At 47.5% G+C, this 23,888-nt stretch overlaps 1 protein-coding gene across 1 annotated transcript in view; it reads right to left on the minus strand.

Moving 5' to 3' along the window:
* Window positions 1-23,888, minus strand: part of SLC12A1 (solute carrier family 12 member 1) — a 436,328-nt gene that overhangs the window by 274,868 nt on the left and 137,572 nt on the right. Inside the window, exons 8-11 of the mRNA XM_086958279.1 lie at window positions 10,086-10,196; window positions 8,531-8,642; window positions 3,853-3,980; window positions 2,722-2,806 (exon numbers count right to left, since the gene is read on the minus strand). Coding sequence (XP_086814405.1) covers window positions 2,722-2,806; window positions 3,853-3,980; window positions 8,531-8,642; window positions 10,086-10,196 — 436 coding nt within the window. The remainder of the gene's footprint in view (window positions 1-2,721; window positions 2,807-3,852; window positions 3,981-8,530; window positions 8,643-10,085; window positions 10,197-23,888) is intronic.

Genomic DNA, 23,888 nt, shown 5'->3' on the forward strand with positions numbered 1-23,888 from the left:
AAAAACTCCCTTCCCCTCACCACCTCCAGCGAAAACATCCCAGCCGCCGAACACCTGCATTTCCAGATGCAGACCAGCCCTAACTCCACACTATGTGGCACCCTCACCTACAGACGCCCCCGGCCCCCAAGCACTCTTCGCTGACACCATCACTGGCCTCATCGCACCCCACGGCATCGCCTCCACAGACTACATCCTCGTTGGAGAACTGAACTTCCACCTCAACAACCTCAGCGACCCCAACTCCACCGCCCTCCGTGACAACCTCGCCTACATCAAACTGAAGCAAGTCATCACTGCACCGACCCAAAAGGCAGGACAAACCCTCAAGCCCATCTTCGGTGGAAGTAACAACTTCCACTTCAGCCACACCATGCAGCCCCCCTGGACCGACCACCACTGCGTACACTTCCTCGTCAAAAAACCCAAGCCACCAGAACCCGCTACGTATCCCCCGTGTAGGAACTGGAGCAGAGTCACTGAGGAACAGCCCAACTCCCCCCTTAATAACAATACTCCCTCCGCTGTAACCGAAGCCAGTCTCATGGCCACAGAACTCCACATATGGATCGCCAACTGCGCAGACAAGCTTGCCCCGCTGGTCAACCCCGACAAGCATAGCCCCAGTCAAGCCGCCTGGTTCACCACCGATCTTGAAGAAGCCAGACCACCTACAGATGACTGGAGAAGAACTGGAGAAACAACAAAACACCTGAAAACTCCACCACCTACAAGGACGCTATGACGGAATACCAGCAATGCATCAGAACCACCAAAAGGACCTTCATCCACAACAGAATCCTCGCAAATTCGAACAACTGCAAGGAATTTTTCAGCAACATCCAGGAATTCACCAAGCCCTGAAGCAAAGCCATGGACATCACCCCCTCCCAGGACCCCTGCGACAAACTCGGATCCTACTTCCACCTAAAGATAAAGGATCTCGATGACAACTTCAACGACCACACACCTGACCCCGCAGTCAACCCGCCCTGCTGCAACACCAGCCAGACCACCATCTCTGCCTGGACACCGATCACGACAGAGGAGATCGCCGCAACCATGAAGGGTATTCACTCTGGGGCTCCTGCAGACACCTGACCACAGAGCCGCCACCACCATCGCATCTGTGTCACATTACACCATCAATACCACCTTCGAGACCGGCTCCTTCCTTGACCACAGGAAATGAGCAGACGTCAGGCCCCTGTTCAAGAAGCCCTCAGCAGACCCGATGGACCTTAAGAACTACAGGCCCATCTTGCTCCTCCTGTTTGCAGAAAAAGTCACAGAGAAGACAGTCAACGCAGAACTAATGAGGTTCATCGAAGAAAACGCCATCCTCGACCCTTATCAATCTGGATTCCGAAGCAACCACAGCACCCAGACTGCCTTTCTCGCAGCCACCAATGACATCCGGTCCCTCCTCAACTAAGGCCACACCTCAGCCCTGATTCTACTCAACCTGTCAGCAGCTTTTGATGCTGTCTCCCAACGCACAAATGCTAACATACAAGGCACCGCACTCGACTGGATCAGATCATTCCTCACTGGCAGGAGCCAAAGAATAAGACTGCCACCCATATTCTCCGAACCCATATAAATCAACTGTGGAGTCCCACAGGGTATATCACTGAGCTCAACCCTCTTCAACATCTACATGGCTCTCCTCGCGGCCATCGTCCAACAGCATGGCCTCAGCATAGTCTTCTACGGCGACGACACCCAGATCATCCACTCCCTCACCAAGTACCCCACCACACACAGACTCAACTTCCAGGAAGGAATGCAGGACGTCGCAGCCAGGATGAGCAACAGCTCCTAAAACTCATCTCGGAGAAGACAGAAGTTCTCGTCCTTGGAACCGCCACCTCGGCATGGAACAACACCTGGTGGCCCACCACCCTCGGCAGACCACCATCCCCCACAGACCACGCCAAGAACCTCAGCATCGTAATTGACTCCTCCCTCTCCATTAATCGACAGGCCAACGCCATCACCTCTAGCTGCTTCAACACCCTCTGCATCCTCCGTAAGACCTTCAAATGGATCCCCGAGACAAGAGAGACAGTCACCCACGCACTCATCACCAGCTGGCTGGACTATAGAAAAACCCTCTATTCCGGCATCAACAACTTCCTACTCCGCAAGCTCCAGACAATACAGAACACCACAGCGAGACTCGTCCTTGGGATCCCTTGACACAAACACATCAGCCAACAACTGTGCAAGCTCCACTTGCTCCCTGTCGAGAAAATAGTCACCTTCAAGATACTCACCCATGCCTTTACAACACCAGATCCCAATACCTCAACGACAGAATCACCCTCCACGTACCCAAACAAAACCTCTACTCCACCAACCTCCTCCTCGCCAAAACCCCACGCCTCCGCCGAGCCAGAGCAAGGGAAAGATCCTTCTCCTACATTGCGGCAAAGACCTGGAACGAGCTCTCCACCGACATCAGACGTGCCCCCTCCCTGAACACCTTCAGGAAGGCTCTGAAGACCTGGCTCTTCGAATGAAATGGACCTCCCTCCAGCGCCTTGAGACCCTCACGGTTGAGTAGTGCACTTATAATTTCCCTGATTGAGTGAGGTGAGAATAGCCTTGCACAGTCTTGGCTCTCCTGTAGCCATTGAGGCAATCTGGCAAAGTTAATCATACATTTTAGAAATTAACATTTAGTTATGTCCTAACAAAACAGCTTTGTGTTCTTACCTGCACAAATCGCAACTGCTATGTAGACTATGGTTGTAAACAGAATAGCCAACATTGTTCCTTTGGGTATAGCTCCTTGAGGATCCTTAAAGAAATACAAGAGTCTGTAAATTCATGCTGTCATGACAGAAGTAACACAGGAGCTATGTTGAGGATATATACAATGTGCTATTGAACAGCAGTGCCCTCCGTCAAGCTTTGTAAAGTCAGTTACCCTCCACGCGAACATCCGTAACAAATATCTTGAGGTTCACTCACTTTCTCCTTTACTTCTCCTCTCTTTCCTACTAGCTCTTTTGGCCACTTGCAAACTCAACTTCGTAGATCTAAGACTCAGTTTCATTTAAGACCAGGTTTGATTGAATTTTACATTTATTGCACCGAAACTGCAGACTATAACTGTACCAAGCTTGGAAAAGGAAACATAAGTAATTGACCTGTTTAGCAGGGGGAAATCTGTGCTCGCTTTCCACAATGTGCAGTTTTGCTGTGCACATAATTCTTCTTTGTGGGAATGCCTAGTCCTTTTACAAAACTTCTGCATGACAGGCGCTGGAAAAAAGCCAAAGGTGCAGCTTTTTGGTGTAACCTGGGGAAATGTGGGGTTGCCAAAATATGAGTATGTCTATACCCTTGCAAGAGCAAAACTCTCTGGGTGTAGTTTTTTGTGAACCGAGGCCTAGATATTTGGTTAATGGAGAATTAGGCATCTCTCTAAATATTTTGATCACAAAGGGAATCTCCGAGACTTGTTTCTAACTAGCTGCGGGTCTGCATCCAGAGTTGACTTTGATATTGTTGAATCAAGTATGTTTGCACATTCCTTGATGACACTTGATGGGCATAGATCACCTGATCTGAGATATGGGTTCCTGCAGTAGAAGGATTGCTTAATCCTACTTGTTGCTTGGTTCAAAGTGGTTTGTTATGGATTTTGTAAAGTTGGCCATTTGGTTGTTATTCCTTAATCTCCCTACGATGCAATTCGAAGTGTTTTGTATTACAACAAATCTTGTGAAGTTAATGCCTTTAACATTTGCAATAGGATATGACAGGATGGTAAGTAGTCATTGCTTCAATAGAAATACCATTGTTACATTTCAGTAATGCTAGAGTAAATAAACTACATACCATCAAGTCTCCTGAGATGTTGGCGCCCGCAAGAATACCTGTGGCTGCTGGGAAGAAAATGGCAAACACAGAAAAAAAGCCTTCTCCATCTCGGAACTCCGGTCCAAAGTTCTCTGCAAATATTGAAGCTGTGAGTAAAACAGAACATGTCAACACAAGCTGCTGGTATGATCATTGACTGATACTTTTCATGTCTATAGATGACTTATTGGTGGTTTCCTATTGGTGCCAGCTTCTTTTAAGGGTACCTGCTTAAAACATAATTTCAAGGCTTAGGGCCTTATTTAGATACAGGTAGAAAAGGGATGTCAAATAAAATATGTTGGGGGTCTCGTCTGTCATACTCGTGGGTATCAGACTTTCTAGAGAGGTCAGGGAAATGCAGTTTGGAAATTGAGAGCCTTGGTTTCTGACCACCGCCACAGTGGAAATTACAACAGAGGTACCAAATATTTCCATCGGTACTTCATGCCCTATTTCCACTGGTGTCCACGGAGCCCAAGATGGACCACCATGTAAACCATGGGGGTCCAGGACCTACAAAAGTCAAAAAATGCCCCTCACTCTACAAGCTAGCAAACTGGCCATCACAGTTTCGCTGCTTCCCCTGAAGCAGCTCCCAGTATAGATGTAGAAGCCACTTCATGTGACCTATGTCCATACAAGGGGCAAACATCTCTAGCACTTGCATGGTATCCGCCCCGGTAAATTTGAAATTAGGTCCCAAGTGTTTTCAAACAGGATCCTGGCGTTCCTTATGTCTAGGGCTGTCATCTTGAATGGATGTCAATCCTGAAAATGTTTCTTTTAAGGTAGTATTTTTCATTAAAAGGTTTTTTAGACATGAATACATGATATTGCCCCGGAGAGCAGGTATCCCATCAGACCTGTTCCAGCAAATCTTAAGTCTGACTGTAATAGTTATATTAAGAGATATTTTACACCTTTGCCTCAGTTTTTATAAAACCAGGGTAAGGAGAGGTCACATTCATTACAATTTGATGAGTGTTTTGTTCACTATTTAGAAGCAATAATATGACAGTATAATTAAAGAGTAAGGTATATAGATGAAGTCATATAGTCATATATTCATTCACTGTGTTTCATTTAATGCAGTACGTGCATGCATAAGTGACAAAAGTGCTTCTATAAACAAGCATTGGAGAAGCGAATAGGTCTGTCTTTGGATTTCTATGGCTCATTCTCTGCCTGTTTTGTAAGTTACTTGCAGAATTTTTCTTGATGGGGTGCTGCAGGGCCCTCGTCAACATAAAAAATGCGTTGGCGAAGAAGAAGGTGGGGGTTGGTCGTTGGTGTTGTACCATTGTACCACACTATGAGGGCCAAATAGGGACCTCCAGACATATTGTGGCAATGACAGAAACTCTAAAATATCGTTACACCTGAGTTAATAATGGTAAAGCTACACTTACCTTGGCAATATTTAGTAGTTAACGTTAATGGTTACAATATATAGCGAGTCAATATTTCATTTGCGATTTTGTAACATACCACTATGTGTGTTTGTGGCAGTCTGTTTTGCAGTGGTGATGAGCAGAGACCACCAGGCAGACAGAGGCATGGCATGGGCAAGCAATCAGGTTCACTAGCAACTGCAGCCAAACACAGACGAGACACAGAGTTCAGAATGGAATGACTACTGAGGGCATAGGAATGCTGCGGAGGAGAAAACCTGTGCATCCTTGCCAGTGCAGACTCTTACATAACTCTACCCATAAAAGGCCAGATGCTAGACTACATTTGTCATCAACGTAGCTTTATTGATTCAGGACAGAAACAGTGTGGGCAGCTGTCCTACAAACTATTCTCACAGAATGGTTGGTCCTATGCAAGCTTACTTTACTCAGAACTGGTACACAGGAGACAACAGACGTGAATGTTGCTCCCAGGCAAATAATGGAAACCACTGACCTGCAGGTTACAACATATATGGTGCTTTAACCTTCAAAGGCATCTACACCTATGCAAGAAAACCCACTAATTGATTTCAGCAAACACTTCTTCAGCTCATACACACACCTGGGAGACTTTACATACATAAATAGTAGCCTGCCTTTGTATCATGTAAAGTATGTGCTATTTAGCCTCAGAGTTAACCCGAGCTCTCCCTGGTCTGTCCCTGTCATTTGTGTTTTAGAAATGACGAGTGCTGAGGGGACATTTAGTGTGAGGTGTGAAGTGGCCAGGTGTGAATGGAACGTGAATTCAATAGCATCTTGTAGGAAGATTCGTTATGCAGTAGCGGCTGCTACCGAACGGGCGTGGGGAGGTGGAGGGTTTGCGTAGAGGGGAAGGAATAAAAAAAAAAACACTTACCAGGATGCGACTGGTCGACCGCCAGCCAGTGCTTCTCCTCCATCCTCTTCTCCTGGGGAAGCAGGAAGCACGCAGCCTCCCAGACTCCCCTGACCAATCACAACACTGCCTTCCAGCAGCATTGTGATTGGTCTGAGCGCCGTGGTTCGGTGCTCAGACAGGGCCTGGGACGCTAGACATGTTCTCCACGCAGGCTGTAATGCAGCCTGGTGGAGAACATTTAAAGTGTGCATGACATTTTGGCCAGCCGGCCAAAATGTAATGCACACTTAGGAAGTGCCTACGAATCCTCCCCCAGGCTCTAAACAGCCCAATCCTGCCCCTCCCACCAACCAATTGAGCAAGTACGCTTAAATAAAATGATAACATTGTTGTTATCATTTTATTTTTATTTTTTAATTGCTCAGTGGGGCGACGACTCTCCTTCGCCTTCGTGGAGGAGACGCCCAGGTCATTATGTGGAATGGTATAGTAATATCTCATTATAAAAAGTGATTGTAGACCAGGTGTGGAGAGAGAGAAGAATTAACTAGAACAGAGAACAAGCAAACAAAAGTGAAGGAAAGAAGAGAACAAGAAAAAGAAAATGAGACACAAGAAAGAGCACAAACATACAGAAGAAGAAAGGTGTGAGAAATTGGGTTGTTGGTTGAGGGGGATGTGAGCCCTTCTCAAACAACTGCCACAATCCTTGTCAGGGTGAACCACAAAAGTCACAAAATTAACCTTTCTTAACACTCTGGTAGCTTGGCACAAAAGCAGTGAGGCTTAACTTAGAGGCAATGTGTAAAGTATTTATGCAGCACATAAGCATTAATAAAGTGAAAACACACCATAAAAAAATCCCACACCAATTTTAAAAAATTGCGTAAAATTTCGAAGATCTAAGATCTAAGGTAAGTATAGCGGTCCGCAGTTATCTAAGTATGCAGGCAGGGTGAATGTCACAAGTTCAGGCCGATTGTGCTGGAGTGCGGGTCGGATACAGGGAACAGGTTAGTTCTGCAGAAAAGGTTACCTTCTAAATGTCAGGAGGACATGAGTTGTATTTACTAGAGAACACTACATCTGGTGTATTTCAGTTGCCACTGCATCCCCCATCTATGAACTGACACATCACCTTTGGAATCGCCACTGCGCAATGCTTTTTCTGATGCAAGCTCCTCGCATCCCTCGTCAACAGCAACTGCAACAACAACGATGATCCTCCGCATTACCGCTTATTGGAACCTGCGCATCGTCTCAGCTGTGCCTTGCATCTTCAACACCGGTCTTCGCATCACAAGCTCCATCAACAGCATACTGGAATCGATGCATCATGACCTCGCAGTGCAGCTGCATCTCAGAATCTATGCATGTCCTCTGCTACATGACGCATCTTCAATGCGAATCCACCCAAACATTCCACAACCAGTACTTAAGGTACTTTGTATCCAGGATTTAAGGTATTTGGTTCAGCAGGCATAACTGGGTCCCTGTAGTTGGCCCTACTCCATTGCAATCTCCTGAACTTCTGACTTTGTTTTGTTCTGGTGCGACCAGATATCCTCAATAGCGCTTTCTGCTTCCTGGTGCTGTTTTTCACTATAAACTTTAAACTTCAATATCTTAAATTGTACTTATAGGATTTTTGTCTTTTTACTCGTGTTTTATTTATTAAATTATGCCCTACTTTCAGGCGTGGAATGTTTTTGTGTGGTGTTTTTCCTCATTCAATGTTTGAAGTGTTGCACAAATACTTTACACATTTCCTCTAAGTTAAGCCTGACTGTTCTGTGCCAAGCAACCAGAGGGTGAGCACAGAATAATTTAGTGTTGTCTTGTGCCTTTCTTATGATTAAGGTTACTGCTTGACCAGGGCTCATACTCCAGTGAACCAGGAACCCCATTTCTAACAGTAGTGAATTGCAAGGAAACATTATTGTGCTCTGAAAGAGTATGTGTTCAATTCCACAGAATGAGGGATGCAAGAAAGTTAAGTGTGTTTGGGTGTCGGTGGGTAGAGTGCACATGAATATGGGAGTAGTGGTGTACATGAGAAGAGTGTTGTGTAGTTAGTTTATTAGGGAGTGGGTGGTTTTAGAACATGTGTGGTTGGATCAGAATTTATAATTGAGGGGATATGTTAAGCATGTAAACTGGATGCTCACGCTTGTACAGCTTTTGAGGAAGTGAGTGGGTAGTGCCCCTGGGGGTGACAGTAGCTGGTATTTATGGGGCACTGAGTAGGGTGTATGTAGCCAGTATGAATGTTGGTGGTAAATGCAGCAGCAGAATGTGTATGATGAGATGGTGGGAGTATGGGTTAATCTAAACTCCATTCGAAGGCGGTCACACTTACCTTGATAGTTAAAGAAGCCCCTGGCCCTCTTGTCATCATTGGTTGGGATGACAGTCCCAATGAAGAAGTTCACAATTGCTATCAGTAGGATGATGAGGAGCATAACCTGAGCCTTTAAATAAAAAGCAGTCTGTGAGAACATGTGGACCGCATACGAATGTTAACAGCAACAAAATACGTTTTTCTAAAAAAAACTTGGTAGCTTTGTGCGCCATGTTGTGAACTATATGACATTAAGATGAAGGCCTGCCATAAATGTTATGCCATACATTTTAGGGTTTAATGGAGAACGGTTCTCTATTCCAAGGTATGACAGAAAGAAGAAGCCCTGAACAGTGCATAGCTTGTTTACTGCAATTGACTCGAGACGTCCATGTTTTTATCCCTGAATAAGGCACAATGACGTCATGGGGTCATGAAACTCTCGGTTGATTTGTGACACTCGGAACCGGAACGGTTTGACCATGTTTATAAGGTGAGAACAGCAACACAGGGCAGTCTAACACTCATTTGTTCAGCATGCACTTGAGAAACTCCCTGGTGAAGAGAGAGAACCGAGGAGAGGAAACCCTGCATGCAGCCTGTGGCAAAAGCACTTTTGTCAGAAACTGTGGTGTTCCCTAGTTTGCTAGCTCAGAAGAAAGCCAGGACGGGTTCCCAAGGCAAGCACGGAGATACCCCTTTGGGGGTCGATTCTGGTGCTATATAAGAAACATAATAATAATAATAATAAATTAGGACTGTGGATGATGGGCGGAGTCCAATCACGCCAGGCCTCTCTGGACACTAGCCCGTGCCACTTTTGCTGGCAGTGTTTGGCTTACTCACTGGTGCATAAACATAGCAGTTTGTTACTGCTTCTGGACTCCGGCATGAGTATGGATAAGGGTAGCAGTCGGATATGATATAAGGAATTGTCTGGCTACTCTCCATTGAGCATCATCACCAATCACAAGCAGACAAATGTTCTTTTGCCAAGACATTTTAATGAACAACCGCAGCTGCTGCAAGCAAACTGCTGTGATATCGGCAGGTGTCCTCCAGGATTGCGGCTTTATTGTTTGTTAGTGTTAGGAGGCCGCGCATATAAGTGCATAAGCTAATGTGCTTTGTGTCAGAGGAAGCTCTTGAATCCAAGTCCAAGGGCTCTTAAAATAATTTTAATTATCGGAATTAATTTTAAATTAAGATTTAAAACTGAAATTCAAGATACAAAAATCAAACCACTTTGAAGTCCAGTTGCTTACAGTGAGAATTAGTTATTTTTCAGAAAAGGCGTGTACCATACTCCAATAAGCAATAACCTGGTGTCATGCTTTACGAATATCGTTAATCTGTGCAACTTTCTAATTCGGTATGTGTGTCATTACCATGAATGTAAAATAATTTGTGCGCAGTGACCAATGTGTGTTGCATAATAAAAATCATTGACAAAATGCACTTTTTGTCCAGTAATCCCACTATGCAGCATTTCTATATGTCGATTTCCCATCCATTTGTAGTCATAATTTATCAATTTCGTTTGTCTCATTTAAATGGTATGTAAAATGCTTACCTTTGCTTCCCACTCCATTCCAGCTACAGAAATACCCAAAAGCAGCACCACAGTGATGGAGCCAATAATGCGAATATCATTCATGTCATCTACCATTGTGGCATCGTTATCCTAGAAAAGAAACAGTAGTTCTGTAGTGATGTAAGTCTTTTGAGGCTTTCAGTATATTTATATTATCGTTTTCTTGTCTTTCCTTTTGCCTTTTTTCTATGTCGGTTATGTATAGCTCATTGCGGATTGTCAAATGAGTGTTTCTAGATTTGATTATATCACTGTGAGTGAAATGTTTTGACATGTTATAAATGGGACTTCTGGTTGGCTAGGGTATGCACCTAAGCCTGGCAGAACCCACCACTCTAGTCAGGCCAAGTCATTTGCACACCACAGATAACCTGTGCTCACTTCCGTGGCATCTAGGCACAGAGCAGTCAGGCCTATCCCCCGAGGCAATGTGTAAAGCGTTTGCAAAACATACTCAGTAACACAATGAACACATCACAAAATAGACTCCGCACAGAATTATATTAAAATATATAATATATTTTATATAAAACATAGACCAACATTAGAAAGATCTTAAACATTGTACATACTTTGCAAATCATGATAAAATACGTATTATCCTGACAATGCAAGGCACAATGGCATCTGTTAGAAAATCGGGACATGAAATGCAGCAGTTTGAGAAGGGCCTAGACCTGCATGAAAGTTACATATACTTTTACAGGTGTCACAAGTATAAAGTAATATGCGGTGTTCTGATCAAAACTAGACAAATAAATCACAAACTGGTAACCAGTTATGAGCATTTAAAACACATGTGCTGTTGTAATGCTGAAAATAACACATGAGCTTATATACAGTCTGTTAGAACTGGGGGTCTCTAGTTGGCAGAGGTAGGTACCACTGTCCAAATAGGGACCCTTGCTTCTAGTCAGGGCAAGGAGATAACCCTCTGAGATAACCCCTGCTCACCCTCTAGGTAGCTTGGCACGAGCAGTCTAGGCTAACCAGAGGCAATGCGTAAAGTATTTGTACCAACACTCACAGTAACACAGTGAAAACACCACAAACTGATTCCACAACAGTTTAGGAAAATAAAGTTATTTATTCTAAACTACACAAGACCAAAACGACAAAAATCCAACATACACAGTTCAAGAATATGGTTTCAAAAGAGTTCTTAAGGTTATAGTCAAAGTTCTTTAAGTTGCGTTAGAATAATCCACAGATGCGTGAAAAGTTCACAGTTGCGTCACGTTTACTCATAGTACCTTTTAGTTGCAACAAAGTTCCAAAAGCAGAAGCTGGTGCGGTGGAAAACAAGTGCTGCGTTGCTCCTGAGACCCTGGGGAGGCGATGCGACAGCCCCGCTGCAGCAGCGGGCGTGTGAGTCTGTATGGGGAGGAAGGCCACTTGTATGGATTCCGGTGCGTAGGTTCCGTAGGAAGTTTGTTCTCGCAAAGGCACTGTGCGACGATCTCGTAGGGGGTTGCGACGATCTCCGGGGCCACGATGCGTGGTCCAGCGGTGATCCTCTCTCTTGCAGCTCCTCTATGCGATGATTCTGCGACGATGCTCGCAGCGATGTGATGCGGTCCGCAAGCAAGGGGTGCGGCAATCTCACCCAGCGACGACAGGCTCTGCGACGACATTCGCAGCGATGTTCGGCTTCCCGCACAGATCAGGTGCGTCCCGCAAATGAAGGATGCGACGGCTCTGGCAGCGGCGTCAGGTGATGCGACGATCTCGACCTTCGTAGCAGTGGGAAACTTCTCGCACTGTCGGGGATGCGCTCCGCAAGCGAGCGATGCGACACTTTTCAATTGCAAAAGTCTCTCAAGCTTAGTTTCAAGCTTCCCAGCACAGGTACAACTTCCAGAGGCCCCACAACTGGAACAAGTACTCTAGGAAGGACAGAACTCTCTCAGCAGAGTTCAGGGAAGCTGGAGGGGAAGTCCTTTTGTTCCTGGGACTTCAGAACAGGCAGCCAGCCCTTGGAGATTCCTTCAAGACAGGGGACACAGCACACAGCAAAGTCTTTCCCCTCTCCTTGGCAGCAAAGCAACAGGTCAGTCCAGCAGAGCAACAGCAGGACAGTCTTCCTTCTTCAGATTGAGCTTTCTCCTTGGCAGAGGTTCCTCCTTCTTAATTCCAGGATGATCTAATTTTCTGTTGTCAGGGGTCCTGTACTTATACCCCTAAAGTCTTTGTTCTCTTAGTGCATGTGGGCCCTGAGCCCGGTCTGAACCAGTTCTGGGTGGATCCTGAGTACTTTGTTTTGCTGGCTACTTCTTTCCTTTCAGAGTGAAGGGCAGGGTCATCAGCCACCCAGCAGGAGGTGGAGCCAGCATTGTGGCAGGCAGGCACAGCCCTATTCAGGCCCAGGTGCTAACTCCTCCCACCACTCAGGTTGCAACTGCAGTCATTCAGCCTAGGGCTGACTCAGCCAGCCTCCTGGGGAATCCCCAGCCCCTGTCACTCACAAACCAGTCAGTCAATACACAAACAGGCCAAGGCACACAGAAGGGTCAGACGAGAGAACAGCAACTTTCTAAAAGGGCTGTTCTCAAACACAGGATTTAAAAACAACCTTTCCTAAAAGATGTGTTATTAAAATCTGAGTTCAGGGATACTAGATACTTATGTACTATCTTGTTCCTATGGGAAGAAATGCTGGAAGCCACTGTAGCCAGCATCCCCATGTTAATCTATGGAACAAGATAGCCTTTCAATAGTGAAAAACGAAAATGGCTGTAATTCACTACCAGAGCATGTCACCTGCACTAGTACATGCTCTACCTTTTACATACACTGCACCCTGCCCAGGAGGGTACATTGGGCCTTAATTAGGGGTGACTGATGTGCACAAAAAGGGAAGAGGTAGGCCTGGTCAGTGGGGACAATGACCAGGAGGACATGGCAGTTCCTAGACTGCACACAGGCACTGCAGTGGCAGGACCGAGACACCATTTTAGGGCTACTCATGTGGGTGGCACAATCAGTGCTGCAGGCCCACTAGTAGCATTTGTCATCACCAGCCCTGGCACACCCAGTGCACTTTACTAGGGACTTCATGGTGATACAAATATGCCAATCATGTATATCCAATCATGATAACAATTTACACAGAGAGCATATGCACTTTAGCAATGATTAGCAGTGATAAAGTGCGCAGAGTCATATTGCCAACAGCCACGGGTCAGGAAAAATAAGGGAGGAAGAAGCAAAATGTTTGGGGATGACCCTGCAAGAAGGGCCAGTTCCAACACAACCCCTTCCAGCCTAAAGCCAGGGTACACCAAACGATACCTTGATGGGATTCCCTGCTTAAGGCGAAAGAACACGGAACCTGGCCCAAACAGCAGGGCACTATTCCTGTTATACGCCTTCCTGAACCTAGTTGAGTCCCTCCATCCATACTCTCAGGGTCCACCATGCCAACCCATGTGGAGCCCTTCACCTCACCTGTGAACACCACCTGTGCAGCACCTAACCTTAATTTCCTCACAGGTGTGTCCCAACAGACCGCCAGCAATCCACAGTGACCACCAACAGTGATCAGGGATGAGACCCAGGTCTCATGCCTCTCATGGCTCTCAAACCCCTGTGGCATCAGAGGTTGGGGGGCAGTAGCCCCAGTTGCTTGGCACCCTTTGTCCACTCTCTCTCTTGTCAGGTCAGGTCTGACACTCGGGCACTGACCCACCAGTCCCGGACCTGTATCCGGCGGCTGGACAGGAGGCTGAGGTGGGCTTCTCCACACCTGGTCCTCCTCTTCCTTGGGGCTCTGTACCCTCCCACCTGGAGCGGTACCCCCTTCTAGAATAGTCAGGGCACCTGTGGCAGGTACCCTGCACCATTCATCCACCAGTTCAGGGGTTCTATCCTGCAACTGGTATTCCAGGTCAGACAACGCCCCCAGGTCAGACAACACCTGAACCTGGCTTCCCCACCCAGGAACCAACCCCTGCGGTGGAACACTTGCCTGGCGCACCAGGACTTCACTCACTGGTGTGCTCACACTAGTAGAGAGTACCCACCTGGCCAACACAAGGGTGTGGCCTAGTCCACCCCCAGGGTGAGACTCCTGCCCTCCCTCCAGGGGCAACCCTGTCCACCAAGACAACCAAAAACACAACTTTCCTACCAGTTCAGGACCTCCCTCCAGCAACTGGTCTCCCAACCTAGGGTTTAACCCCTCAGGTTGTACCGGGGTCAGAGGCGAGGACTCCCTCCCTCTGCACCCCCTTCCAGAGCACTGCACCCTCCCTACTGGAGGGGTACCCCCGGGAACCATATTGGTCAGGGCACTGGTTACAGATACCCTTCCTTCCAGGCCAGGCAGATCCTGAACCTTGTCTCCCAACCCAGGGACCAAAACCTGTGGTTGTGCACTTGCCTGGCACGCCAGGACTTCTGGGGACTCACATAGTACCCCCTTGAGGGTGACACACAACTCCTGTGTCCTGTGACAGTCTGCCTGGCGCAGATCTCCCGACCCCTGTCCACCTGACAGTGCGGGAAGATCCCCCAGGACAGAAGTGGTGTCACCATGCTCACTCCTGGGAGACTCAGCCCTTCTGACTGGTCCCTGACCCACTGGTTCTCCCACTAGGGACTCCTTCCCCCTCTCACCCCTCAGTCTGGACTTCGGCACCCTCCCAACTGGAGTGGCATTGCCAGACAACAGAACTGATGGAGGCCTGGTTACAGGCACTCCCCGTTCAACAGTCACTAGGAGATCCTCCTCAAATGGCCTACAAGTACAGTCTAGGCCCCCTACCTGGTGTTCCCTTAAGGAACCCTCCAGTCCCTGAGACTGGGTTTTGGGCACCGTGAGACACACCGTCCCACACTCATTCCTTCTCCACTGAGACCGGACATGAGCCCCTACACCCCTCCCACTACACTGGGACCTAACTGGGCTACACTGAACTTCCTCCACCTCACAGGTCTGGAACATATCTAAGCCACTCCTTTTGGGATCACTCCCCAGTGCCTCCTCAGACTCTCTGGAATCCACCAAGAGGTCTGTCTCCAACGCAAGCTCTCTGGGGTCAGAGAACTCACACTCCACCGGGTGTTGGCATAGCTCTGGAAAACAGGGACTTAAAATATGCTCTCCAACAAATGAATCACACAGCCCCCCACAGTTGTTAACCAAGCTACCCTTTGCCTCACCCTCCAGTGCCTCACACAAGTACCTCACACCACTCTCCTGAGACTGGCAAGACAGTATCGGACTGTCTCTGTCACACAACCCATACTCTTCTGGCTGGTCTTCACACACACACACACCAAGGAACCCCTCTCCCTGTACCTCTCTTCTAGAGTCAGTAGAGTGTCCCTCCCACCACTTGGAATATGGTCCCCCGTGCCAGTCCCCCAATCTACTTCAGGGACACTGCACTCCACTGGAACTACATCATAAACCTGAACCCCCTGGTGTATGTTGACCCCCTCCCTCAAGTCAGGCGCCACATCTCTGGGTGTTTGTACCCTTCTCTCTGCACTAGATATCATAATCATGCTGCCACCATCTGAGCTGGACTCCACCTCCAACTCAGCAAATCTCACCTCTCGAGCTACCCATGTTTCTTCTTCAGCTGAGACCCTCATGGCCTCACGCCTCTTGAGCTCCATCTCAAGTTTCCTCATTCTTAATTCATGGGCCAAGGTCAATTTCAATTCTTCCAGGGCACGGGCATTTTTGCTCTACTCCACCGCCCTTTCTCTCTCTTCCTCCATTTGCTTTATCTTCAATTCAAGCCTCAACATTTCTAACTTATGATCTCTAGCCCTTTGGTTTGCATCCAACTCCTCTGGGGAAAAACTTTCAGCTGAATGGTTGCTGCCAGCCCTTAAGGCTGCTCTGGACACAGGCAGATCCTGTGGCCTGAAACCATCCCTCTGTGCATCCTCATCCACTTCTGCATCATCTGTCTCCCCAGCCTTTTTGGTCTCCCACCAGGCCCTTAAGGCCTCCTGTAGCTCCTCCTTCTTGGAGCAGTGCTTCATGGGGCATCCAAAGTTCCTGCAGAACTGCCTGAGTTGACCTACTTTGTAATCACTTAACATTTCAATATCAAACTCCAGTTCTGCAACATCACTTGCTGGTTTACCATTCTGAGACATGATGCTTGGATTCTTTCAGGGTTATGATCAACCAAAAATAAAAAACTTAACCGTAGTATGCGGTGGCGTAGTGGTCTGCACTCACTAGTGAAGTACACCAATTACTGTGGGTCAATTACAAATACAAGTTCAAATCCCACTGCCTGACCACCAATGTTAGAACTGGGGGTCTCTAGTTGGCAGAGGTAGGTACCACTGTCCAAATAGGGACCCTTGCTTCTAGTCAGGGCAAGGAGATAACCCTCTGAAATAACCCCTGCTCACCCTCTAGGTAGCTTGGCACGAGCAGTCCAGAGGCAATGCGTAAAGTATTTGTACCAACACTCACAGTAACACAGTGAAAACACCACAAACTGATTCCACAACAATTTAGGAAAATAAAGTTTTTTATTCTAAACTACACAAGACCAAAACGACAAAAATCCAACATACACAGTTCAAGAATATGGTTTCAAAAGAGTTCTTAAGGTTATAGTCAAAGTTCTTTAAGTTGCGATAGAATAATCCACAGATGCGTGAAAAGTTCACAGTTGGGTCACGTTTACTCACAGTACCTTTTAGTTGCAACAAAGTTCCAAAAGCAGAAGCTGGTGCGGTGGAAAACAAGCAATGCGTTGCTCCTGAGACCCTGGGGAGGTGATGCGACAGCCCCGCTGCAGCAGCGGGCGTGTTGCGGCGAATCCGGTCTGTATGGGGAGGAAGGCCACATGTATGGATTCCGGTGCATAGGCTCCGTAGGAAGTTTGTTCTCGCAAAGGCACGATGCGACGATCTCGTAGGGGCTGCGACGATCTCCGGGGCGACGATGCGCGGTCCAGCGGTGATCCTCTATCTCGCAGCTCCTCGATGCGATGATTCTGCGACGATGTTCACAGCGATGTGATGCGGTCCGCAAGCAAGCGGTGCGGCGATCTCACCCAGCGACGACAGGCTCTGCGACGACACTCGCAGGGATGTTCGGCTTCCCGCACCGATCGGGTGCATCCCGCAAACGAAGGATGCGACGGCTCTGGCAGCGGCGTGAGGCGCTGCGACGATCTCGACCTTCGTAGCGGCTGGAAACTTCTCGCACTGTCGGGGATGCGCTCCGCAAGCGAGCGATGCAACACTTTTCAATTGCAAAAGTCTCTCAAGCTTAGTTTCAAGCTTCCCAGCACAGGTACAACTTCCAGAGGCCCCACAACTGGATCAAGCACTCTAAGAAGGACAGAACTCTCTCAGCAGAGTTCAGGGAAGCTGGGGGGCGAAGTCCTTTTGTTCCTGGGACTTCAGAACAGGGAGCCAGCTCTTCTCAGGCCCATGGAGATTCCTTCAAGACAGGGGACACAGCACACAGCAAAGTCCTTCCCCTCTACTTGGCAGCAAAGCAACAGGTCAGTCCAGCAGAGCAACAGCAGGACAGTCTTCCTTCTTCGGATTCAGTTTTCTCCTTGGCAAAGGTTCCTTCTTGGCCCACTTTCTGGAACTCCCTCCCCGATCACCTTCGTTCTGCCACTCATTATCTCTCTTTTCGGAAAGACCTTAAAGCGTTTCTTTTCAGACAGGCCTTTCCCGTGTAACTTCCCTTCTTCTCTACGACAGATTTTATTTCTTTGACTCAGTTGCCTAAACTCTCTACAAACGCCAAGAAACCGTACGGTGCACGCTGCGCTCTATAAATGTTTTAAATTAGAAATTAGAAATTTTATTCCAGGATGATCTAATTTTCTGTTGTCAGGGATCCTGTACTTATACCCCTAAAGTCTTTGTTCTCTTAGTGCATGTGGGCCCTGAGCCCGGTCTGAACCAGTTCTGGGTGGATCCGGAGTACTTTGTTTTGCTGGCTTCTTCTTTCCTTTCAGAGTGAGGGGCAGGGTCGTCAGCCACCCAGCAGGAGGTGGAGACAGCATTGTGGCAGGCAGGCACAGCCCTATTCAGGCCCAGGTGCTAACTCCTCCCACCACTCAGGTTGCAACTGCAGTCATTCAGCGTAGGGCTGACTCAGCCAGCCTACCGGGGAATCCCCAGCCCCTGTCACTCACAAACCAGACAGTCAATACACAAACAGGCCAAGGCACACAGAAGGGTCAGACGAGAGAACAGCAACTTTCTAAAAGGGCTGTTCTCAAACACAGGATTTAAAAACAACCTTTCCTAAAAGATGTGTTATTAAATTCTGAGTTCAGGGATACTAGATACTTATGTCCTATCTTGTTCCTATGGGAAGAAATGCTGGAAGCCACTGTAGCCAGCATCCCCCATGTTAATCTATGGAGCAAGATAGCCTTTCAATAGTGAAAAACGAAAATGGCTGTAATTCACTACCAGAGCATGTCACCTGCACTAGCACATGCTCTACCTTTTACATACACTGCACCCTGCCTAGGAAGGTACCTTGGGCCTTCCATAGGGGTGGCCAATGTGCAGAAAAAGGGAATGGTTAGGCCTGGTCAGTGGGGACACTGACCAGGAGGACATGGCAGTTCCTAGACTGCACACAGGCACTGCAGTGGCAGGCCAGAGACACCATTTTAGGGCTACTAATGTGGGTGGCACAATCAGTGCTGCAGGCCCACTAGCAGCATTTGTCATCACCAGCCCTGGCACACCCAGTGCACTTTACTAGGGACTTCATGGTGATACAAATATGCCAATCATGTATATCCAATCATGATAACAATTTACACAGAGAGCATATGCACTTTAGCACTGATTAGCAGTGGTAAAGTGCACAGAGTCCTATTGGCAACAGCCAAGGGTCAGGAAAAATAAGGGAGGAACAAGCAAAAAGTTTGGGGATGACCCTGCAAGAAGGGCCAGTTCCAACACAATCCTATATGGTAATTAAGCATACAAATAAAAGTGTCTGGTTCAGAAGTTTCTAAGCCCCTACCGCTTGGAATATGGTAACTGTAAAAGTGGCAAAATCCCAAACTGCCCCTAACATTGCATAGGGAAATGCTAGAGAAAGAACGGAGCTGCCCTTGAACACGTGGTGCTGCTCTAGAATTGCCGAAGTAATAAAAGTATCCAGAAAACAGCTCCCAGGTTACGGTGGCGAACCACTGTCTTCAAGGCAGAAGTGCTGGTATCATGCTCGAGCACTCTGCGCACTCGAGATGAGAGTGGAGTCAGTCTCCACGCTCCGCTGATGCAGGTTGGGGAGCGCTCTCAGAAAGGGCAAGACCGCTACTCCTTTGGCACTCGTCTGGCCTCGGCATGCTACAGAAATGTTCACGGCGGCTGATCTCCCTTTGGAGAGGTGAAGCGCAGCACCTCCGGCACCTGGCTCTCTGGAACGCAGAAGTCAGGAAAGACTGCTTTTCTCTGGGTGCAATGCTGAGTTTCAGGAAGCACTTGGTATGAAACAAAGAGTGCTGTAGGTTGATTATTGAAGTTGAGTTGGGAGCGCACTTCTGCTGAAAAGCTCTTCCCTCTAAACCTGCGGCATGTCGCAACTTTCCTGCCTGGGGACCGCTTTGAAGATCAATCACACTGCCGCTCCCTGTGTATTGGGAAGCGCGTTCCGTCGCGCTAGCTTCAAACAAGGTTCTCTCCGAGTTGGATTAGTGAAACCGCATAGCGCTTCACATGCTTTAGACAGAGAGACAGTAATAAGAAGCTCCACACGCACTGAGTCCATTAACAGCGTTTGCTTTAGAGAGACACTAATGAGGAACTCCACAAGCACTGAGTCCAACAACAGCGTTTGCTTTAGAGAGGCGGTAATGAGGAGCTCCACACGCACTGAGTCCAGTAATAGCGCTTGCTTTAGATAGACACTTATGAGGAGCTCCACACGTACTGAGTCCAGTAACAGCGTTTGCTTTAGAGAGACACTAATGAGGAGCTCCACATGCACTGAGTCCAACAAAAGCGTTTGCTTTAGAGAGATACAGATGAGGAGCTCCACACGCACTGAGTCCATTAACAGCGTTTGCTTTAGAGAGACACTAATGAGGAACTCTACACGCACTGAGTCCAGTAACAGCATTTGCTTTAGAGAGACACTAATGAGGAGCTACACACGCACTGAGTTCAGTAACAGCTTTTGCTTTAGAGAGACACTAATTAGGAGCTCCACACGCACTGAGTCCAGTAACAGCGTTTGCTTTAGAGAGACACTAATGAGGAGCTCCACAGGCACTGAGTCCAGAAACAGCGTTTGCTTTAGAGAGACACTAATGAGGAGCTCCACATGCACTGTGTCCAGTAACAGTGTTTGCTTTAGAGAGACACTAATGAGGAGCTCCACATGTACTGAGTCCAGTAACAGCGTTTGCTTTAGAGAGACACTAATGAGGAACTCCACACGCACTGAGTCCAACAACAGCGTTTGCTTTAGAGAGACGGTAATGAGGAGCTCCACACGCACTGAGTCCAGTAATAGCGCTTGCTTTAGATAGACACTTATGAGGAGCTCCACACGTACTGAGTCCAGTAACAGCGTTTGCTTTAGAGAGACACTAATGAGGAGCTCCACATGCACTGAGTCCAACAAAAGCGTTTGCTTTAGAGAGATACAGATGAGGAGCTACACACGCACTGAGTCCAGTAACAGCTTTTGCTTTAGAGAGACACTAATTAGGAGCTCCACACGCACTGAGTCCAGTAACAGCGTTTGCTTTAGAGAGACACTAATGAGGAGCTCCACAGGCACTGAGTCCAGAAACAGCGTTTGCTTTAGAGAGACACTAATGAGGAGCTCCACATGCACTGAGTCCAGTAACAGTGTTTGCTTTAGAGAGACACTAATGAGGAGCTCCACATGTACTGAGTCCAGTAACAGCGTTTGCTTTAGAGAGATACAGATGAGGAGCTACACACGCACTGAGTCCAGTAACAGCTTTTGCTTTAGAGAGACACTAATGAGGAGCTCCACACGCACTGAGTCCAGTAACAGCGTTTGCTTTAGAGAGACACTAATGAGGAGCTCCACAGGCACTGAGTCCAGAAACAGCGTTTGCTTTAGAGAGACACTAATGAGGAGCTCCACATGCACTGAGTCCAGTAACAGCGTTTGCTTTAGAGAGACACTAATGAGGAGCTCCACATGCACTGAGTCCAACAAAAGCGTTTGCTTTAGAGAGATACAGATGAGGAGCTACACACGCACTGAGTCCAGTAACAGCTTTTGCTTTAGAGAGACACTAATGAGGAGCTCCACATGTACTGAGTCCAACAACAGCGTTTGCTTTAGAGAGACACTAATGAGGAGCTCCACACGCACTGAGTCCAGTAACAGCGTTTGCTTTAGAGAGACACTAATGAGGAGCTCCACACGCACTGAGTCCATTAACAGCGTTTGCTTTAGAGAGACACTAATGAGGAGCCCCACACGCACTGAGTACCAACAACCTTTGCTTCAGAGAGACAATAATGAGGAGCTCCACATGCCCCGGAGTCCAATAACAGTGTTTGCTTTAGAGGGACACTAATGAGGAGCTCCACACACTCTGAGTACCAAAAACAGTCTTTGCTTTAGAGAGACACTAATGAGGAGCTCCACATGCACTGAGTCCAGTAACAGAGTTTGCTTTAGAGAGACACTAATAAGGAGCTCCACGCGTGCTGAGTACCAGCAACAGCTTTCACCACATGCTGGGTTTTTTACAGAGCCCCAACTGGACTCACAAATCCCACGGCTGTGTTCAGGATGGTTTGGAGGAGTCCCAAGGACAGGGAGAGAGCTGCAAGCAGACAACCCTCTTGAGAGCACTGGGGCACAAAGCAAATAGCAGGCAGCAGTAGACAGGCAGACCAGCACAACAAAACCAGTAGGTCTAATGGTGATCTCTCCTGGCAGTGCCATAGGGCCTTGGCGGAACAGAGTGGGATAGCAGCTGATAGCATGGCAGCAACAGAAAAGCAATCCAGTGAGTCCTTTAGGCCTCCCAGCAAGTAGCAGGCAGCAGGGCAACAGCAGAAGAGCAGTCCAAATGAGTCATTTGAGCAGTGCAGCAGTGCCGCTGTCCTTCAGACAGATGAGTCATTTGAGCACTGCAGCAGTCCTTCTGACAGGTGTTCGGTTTCAGTTCCAAAAGTGCTCTGAAATCATTGGGTCAGAGACCCTGTACTTATACTCCAAATGTCTTTGGTCTAGGGGCACTTGTAAAGACACCTTTACAAGTACCCAACACTCCCTTTCAATCCTAGCCCTGGCTCCAAACGTACAGCAGGGGGTATATTAGCCTTTTGTGTAAGGGCAGGACACACCCTATCCAAATGTGAGTGTGCCCCACCTCCCTCTCCCCGAGCACTGGAAGACTATCAGTATGCATATGGATGTAGATCCCTCTCTTGTCACACCTAGCCTTTCTTGTGTTGTGTCTGTCTGCAAAATAGGCACAAAGTGTAGGTCCAGACGTGGATTGGAGTCAGGCTGCAACGCACTAGAGTTGTAAGCGCAGTGAAAGGCCCACTTTCTAAAAGTGACATTTCTAAAATAGCAAACAAAAAATCCACCAACACCAGTAAGCATGATTTATCACTGCCATTCCAAACATGGCAACACATCTCCTTTCAGATCAGGAATTACAGCTTGGACACATATAAGGGAATTTACAATGCTAGCCTATAGGAGGAGTAGGCTTCACAGTAGTGAGAAACAAAATAGTCTGTTTGTCACTACTAGGACATGCCACACAATAAAGGCGCATATCCTACCTTTTCTTTACACAGCACCCTGCCAATAGGGCTACATAGGGCCTAGTCTAGGGATGACCTATATGTTTTACAAGAGGAGTTTAAGACTTGGTAAGTAGCTTTAAATGCAAAGTCAATATGGTAGTAAACTGCACATACAGGCCCTGCAGGGGCAGGCCTGAGACAGGTTTGAAAAGCTACTTCTGTGGGTGGCGCAAGCAGCGCTGCAGGCCAACTAGCAGCATATAACATACAGACCCTGGGCATATGGGATATCACTGTACAAGCGACTTGCACATACATTAAATATGCCAAACGGGTGTAAACCAATCATACCATGTTTAAAGGAAAGAGCAAATGCATTTTAGCACTGATTAGCAGTGGTAAAGTGCCCAGAAACCTAAAGTCAACAAAAACAAGGTCAGAAAAAGAGGAGGAAGCAGACAAAAGATTTTAGTATAACCCTCCCAGAAGGCCTGGTCCAACAACACATGAAATGTAAGAATGTATGATGGTTTGTATAGTATGACTTGTTGTATGACCCTATTGTTCATACAACTTTGATGGCCCCTTCTCAAGGGTTGGACTGGACTGGATCATTGACCTTGATGGAGAAACAAAAGTAGATGCGTCAGCAGATGCAAGATGGAAGAAGCGGACCTGCTGGCTCTCTGACCCGTAAGGGACGTATTGTGGTCTGCTCACGGAGGTTATGCCAGCAACGAGTGACTCCCGGTTGGACAGACTAAGTGGCCTGAGTATGGCACAGAATGTACGGACGGGGACCCGCTCTGAATTGATCTTGTATGGTGCGCAGTGAGAAATGATGTGATGAGGCACTAAGTGGTAGACCCTTTGAGTCTGAACCTAGGGGCCCCTACCTAAGACTTACGTATTGTGGGACTATTTTATAATCTGACAAAGTGTTGCAACAGCTATTCAACCTGTGTTGACTGTGTTTCTTGCATGATACAATTATGAGGAATACGCGAATCTCTCAGTGTCAGGGTGGTACAGATGGTGTTAACGCAGTACATGTTA

The sequence above is a fragment of the Lissotriton vulgaris genome, chromosome 2_1 (genome assembly GCF_964263255.1).
Source record: "Lissotriton vulgaris chromosome 2_1, aLisVul1.2, whole genome shotgun sequence".
Lineage (NCBI taxonomy): Eukaryota > Metazoa > Chordata > Amphibia > Caudata > Salamandridae > Lissotriton > Lissotriton vulgaris.